The sequence below is a fragment of the Physcomitrium patens genome, chromosome 25 (assembly GCF_059467195.1).
Source record: "Physcomitrium patens ecotype Gransden chromosome 25, ASM5946719v1, whole genome shotgun sequence".
Lineage (NCBI taxonomy): Eukaryota > Viridiplantae > Streptophyta > Bryopsida > Funariales > Funariaceae > Physcomitrium > Physcomitrium patens.
Genome location: NC_143434.1, coordinates 12,320,568 through 12,325,858, shown reverse-complemented (window position 1 = coordinate 12,325,858; position 5,291 = coordinate 12,320,568). Strand labels below are relative to the sequence as shown.

At 34.5% G+C, this 5,291-nt stretch overlaps 1 protein-coding gene across 2 annotated transcripts; it reads right to left on the bottom strand.

Moving 5' to 3' along the window:
* Positions 1 to 914: 914 nt before the first annotated feature.
* LOC112277301 (uncharacterized) lies at positions 915 to 3,789 on the bottom strand. Of its 2 annotated transcripts, none has more exons than XR_002968357.3 (3): positions 3,358 to 3,789; positions 1,890 to 3,175; positions 915 to 1,378 (listed from the first exon to the last, which is right to left on the bottom strand). XR_002968357.3 is itself a non-coding variant. In XM_073531275.2 (3 exons), exons 1-3 carry the CDS (start codon positions 3,550 to 3,552, stop codon positions 1,319 to 1,321), a joined length of 375 nt encoding a protein of 124 aa, XP_073387376.1. In that variant the 5' UTR covers positions 3,553 to 3,778; the 3' UTR covers positions 915 to 1,318. The 2 variants fall into 2 exon arrangements, 1 of the variants encoding a protein (XP_073387376.1); XM_073531275.2 differs by having other exon boundaries at positions 3,056 to 3,175; positions 3,358 to 3,778.
* Positions 3,790 to 5,291: the final 1,502 nt, after the last annotated feature.

The following is a 5,291-nucleotide window of genomic DNA, read 5'->3' as shown; positions in this document are numbered from 1 at the left end:
TATTTATACATATGAAGTTGGATATAAAAAATCTCATATAAGAGGAAGAAATGATATTCCTACAATTTAATTTTTGTACAACAATTCTTGTTGTAGTTAACAATACTTGTAAAATTCCAATAAAACTTTGTTGCTCAAGAATCCGTATCTAAAATGAAGATATTATTGTTAAACATGGTTTTATATAGTTATTTTAATATTTTAATAGTTTTTATCTTTAAAGTTATATTTATAATTTTTATCTTTATAGTTATATTTATATTTTTTATTTATAGTTATATTAAAAAAGATGATAGCTGAAGGATGTGAAATGATTGTAATGTAGAATCAAAAAAGTCAAGCACAAAATTCTTTTATTTATGGTTCTTTTACTGAAGGCTTGCAAAAAGGTGTCATTTATACTTTTTAATCTTCATGCCTATACTCCAAAGAATTAAAAAATAATAATTTCTCAAATTTTTGTCATAATTGGCTTGACAATTTAATTAACCATTACCAACAGCTTGTCATTTTTAAAGTATAATTTCGGCTTGAATTAAAAGTAAATTTGACATGGCTGGAATAAGTGAACTTTGATTGTCCTAAAATATTACAAATAAATTCATTTGCTTGCTCTAGAGCAAGACGGCCCAAAAATGAAACTTGACGTCGATCATAATAAAGTCAAAAGAGTTTTTTTTGTAATAAAATGAATAAATAAATATCAATGCATAAATATCGATGAATAAAGTTGCATATTGAAGTTGCATATCAATAAAATAAATATTGATGCCTCCAAACGATCCACATGGCATTCTTGGATTAAACAGTTTCCAAATGGGCATCATTCAAGTGAAGAATTATCGGAGGATTCACAAATCAAAATGAACAAATGATTATATCATTATTTTATATGAAGTTGAATATAAAAAATCTCATAAAGTTAACTTTGATTGTCATAAAAATATTGCAAATAAATTCATTTGATTGATTGCCACAAAAATATTGCAAATGAATTCATTTGCTTGCTCTAAAGTAATGGCCCAAAACTTAATACTGATCATATCCAATGGCCTCTTCTCATCATCTGACAAAACCTACAATGGAAGGCACGAACAAAATTAGAAACTAAAAAACTAAAAATAGAAACTAAAAAACTTGCTCGACTTGAAATTTTACCTCCTCAGGCGTAATTGTGTTTTACCCAAGTAAGGCTTCTGCCTACGGGTGAGATGTGCACTGGACATCTCGGCAAGAGCTGGAGCTGCACCACTTGTGTTTCACCTCCTCAGGTGTGGCTTCTGCCTACGACGGTTTACCCCCTGAGGTGTGCACTGGATTAGCTTCCAACACCACGGCAAGAGCTAGAGTTGCACCCACTTTTCACGGCACCAGCATTCTGCACCCACTCCCAGCGGCACCACCAATAAAATTCAAGCCATAAAATTCACTTGTTTGTAAAATTTACACGACAACACGACGACATCCAGCCAACCAGCCAGCCAGCCAGCCGGATGCAGCAGCTCAATACCGTCGATCCACCTGCAATGCGTAGCAACTACCACCTACTCTCCCATTCACTCATCACTCGAGAAGAAGAATACAAAAGAATGCTCTGAGTCTAGGAGGCGGCACACGGAACATCATCAGTTTTGTTACGGGCCTATGAACACCGCGACCTAGCGAGAGCTCATTGTGATGAATCCCTTGCATTCCCCACTTCCAGGGGCTCCCCACTCCCAGCGGCTCCCCTCTCAGCGGCACCAACATTCAGGATCATCAAGCCTTGCTCCGAACCATCCAGTTTGCCTCAGTGCTTTGCCACACGACCACACACAACAACATCTAGCCAACCAGCCAGCCGAATGCAGCAGCTCGATACCAACCGAACGCAGCAGTTCTCTACTCACCTGCAACGCATAGCGACTACCGCCTGCTCTCCCATTCACTTGAGAAGAAGAATGCAGAAGAATGCTCTGAGTCTAGGAGGCGGCATACGGAACGTATCGACACAACACGTTAACATCCCGAAACAGCAAGTTATTAGTTCTATTAAGGTCCTGTTTTCTCCAGATAATGTGAAGTTTTTTTGATGAAGACGAAGTGGGGAGCATGCGGTGAAGGAGAGCCACCACTTGTCTCCTCGCACTTGTCTCCTTGAGCATTCTTAATATATAGATGGATTATGTAAATACAAAATGTATGTATTTATACAAATAATATATATTCTAGTTTATACAACACACTTTATTGTGATATAACTGTTTTATTTATTTAAAATTTTTTTACTAGTACATTTAACAGGCAAGTGTATAAACGTAAATTAATTTATGAATTAAAATATATTTATTTATTTATTTTACACATGTGTAAAATTAATTTTATTAGAGAAAAAAAAACACTATAGCAATGGAAGTTAAAAAAATCAGAATTACATCTTAATTGCTATAATTAAGGTTTTTTGTATTATTGGTGTCTCAAAACACACTCACACTATTGTTATGCAAAGATACATGGTAAATAAAATCGATAGACTACAAAATTAAGTAGTACTTTGTAGTAAAATAAAAACACAATTAGATTTTAAAAAAATTAACTTAAAATTTACCACTGACTTATTAATTATGTTCTTATATAAAGATTCACTTTTAGAAAGTGTATTACAAATAATCAATCAATTGAATAGGTTTTTAAAGTAATAAAATATATTTAATGGAATTTATGTTTTCTGTTTAAATAACATATATCAAGTATCTCTGTGGAGAGGAACAAATCAATTTAGGCTGTTGGTTCACGAAACCCCACGCATTTCAGTTCACCATTCTCTGCCCATGCATGTTAGATGGCATGTAGTCGAGGAAAACCACAATGTTTTATAAGATCCTTTCCGTACTCTCAAATCGTTGCAGACACTTGCGATCACCAACACCAAACAATGGTTGACGATCGACACCAGCAGGACAACAAAACTATATATATATATATATATATGTAAATAAAATAAAATTCCTGCACAAGCATCCGGAATCATATATCGTGAAGTAATAGAATGGCGAGCTGACTGAGGTCCCTATACCTGCGTCAGAGCAAAGCTGCGGCTCCCCTTCTGGGCCACAACAGCAGCAGGCACACCGGCAAGAATCGACCTCAATATACGGTATTCGAGGATCATCGTTCGAGCTGCAGCCATTCCAACCTGCAAGTATTCGCAACTCAACCACTAACCCACAAGCTACAGCGATCTGTATGCTACGACACAACTACTACACACTATCCTGCTCCGTGAAAATGGAAACAACAAAATCAACAGCAGAGGCAAGTGAAATAGCCACGAAGTCAGCTTTTTCATGACTTGTGAGAATCGGGTGGGACAGTTACTGAAGCTTGAGATGCACCGAAGAATTGCAGCCATAGAAGACTGGCATGAAGGAGTGCCCATGGGAGGAAAGGGGACAGATGAAGGCCAAGTGGAAAGGTACATGAAGAAGGTGGGTCGCGGTGCATGTGCATGCCACGCGCGGGCTCTGCTGTCGTCAAACGGTGCATCAGCCCTTCGTCCCCCCTGAACTCCATTCATTCATTCATACACCTTTCTTCTTCTTCCTCTTCTTCTACTGCTCTCCTCCATGTCCAATTCGGCATTGTCGCACTGTTTGCTTCTCGGCATGTGCTTTCTTACATATACATTATTCAAGTGTGACTATGCATGCATGGCCTGTGCCAAAGTCCTCTTGTTGAATATCCATATTATATGTACTGAAAGCTATGATTTATCCAGCTCTTAACTAAGATACTGCAAGTATTCTCCATATTATATGTACTGAAAGCTATGATTTATCCAGCTCTTAACTAAGATACTGCAAGTATTCTCCATATTATATGTACTGAAAGCTATGATTTATCCAGCTCATAACTAAGACATTCGAACTATTCTCCATATTATATGTACTGAAAGCTATGATTTATCTAATTCATAACTAAGACATTGGAAGTATTCTCTATATTATATGTACTAAAAGCTATGATTTATCTAGCTCTTGATTAAGACATTAGAAGTATTCTCCATATTATATGTACTGAAAGCTATGATTTATCCAGCTCTTAACTAAGATACAGCAAGTATTCTCCATATTATATGTACTGAAAGCTATGATTTATCCAGCTCATAACTAAGACATTCGAACTATTCTCCATATTATATGTACTGAAAGCTATGATTTATCCAACTCATAACTAAGACATTGGAAGTATTCTCTATATTATATGTACTGAAAGCTATGATTTATCTAGCTCTTAACTAAGACATTGAAAGTATTCTCCATATTATATGTACTGAAAGCTATGATTTATCCAACTCATAACTAAGACATTGGAAGTATTCTCCATATTATATGTACTGAAAGCTATGATTTATCTAGCTCTTAATTAAGACATTAGAAGTATTCTCCATATTATATATACTCAAAGCTATGATTTATCCAGCTCTTAACTAAGATACTGCAAGTATTCTTCATATTATAATTACTCAAAGTTATGATTTATTTAGCTCATAAGTAAGACATTGGAAGTATTCTCCATATTATATGTACTGAAAGCTATGATTTATCTAGCTCTTAATTAAGACATTAGAAGTATTCTCCATATTCAATGTATTGAAAGCTATGATTAATCCAGCTCTTAACTAAGATACTGCAAGTATTCTCCATATTATATGTACTGAAAGGTATGATTTATCCAACTCATAACTAAGACATTGGAAGTATTCTCTATATTATATGTACTGAAAGCTATGATTTATCTAGCTCTTAACTAAGACATTGAAAGTATAAACCATATTATATGTACTGAAAGCTATGATTTATCCAGCTCATAACTAAGATACTCCAAGTATTCTCCATATTATATGTACTGAAAGTTATGATTTATCCAGCTCATAACTAAGATACTCCAAGTATTCTCCATATTATATGTACTGAAAGCTGTGATTTATCTAGCTCTTAATTAAGACATTAGAAGTATTCTCCATATTATATGTACTGAAAGTTATGATTTATCCAGCTCTTAACTAAGATACTGCAAGTATTCTCCATATTATATGTACTGAAAGTTCTGATTTATCTAGCTCATAACTAAGACATTCGAATTATTCTCCATATTATATGTACTGAAAGCTATGATTTATCTAGCTCTTATTTAAGACATTAGAAGTATTCTCCATATTATATGTACTAAAAGCTATGATTTATCCAGCTCTTAACTAAGACATTGGAATTATTCTCTATATTATATATACTGAAAGCTATGATTTATCT

What these genes read in the sequence shown, in the direction of transcription:
- LOC112277301 (XM_073531275.2), bottom strand. Translation starts at nt 3,552, where the DNA reads ATGGAGTTCAGGGGGGACGAAGGGCTGATGCACCGTTTGACGACAGCA. An exon ending in TCGGTGCATCTCAAGCTTCA is followed by an intron (nt 3,176 to 3,357) that starts GTAACTGTCCCA and finishes GAATACTTGCAG; the next exon opens with GTTGGAATGGCTGCAGCTCG. An exon ending in GCAGCTTTGCTCTGACGCAG is followed by an intron (nt 1,379 to 3,055) that starts GTATAGGGACCT and finishes GAGTGGGTGCAG; the next exon opens with AATGCTGGTGCCGTGAAAAG.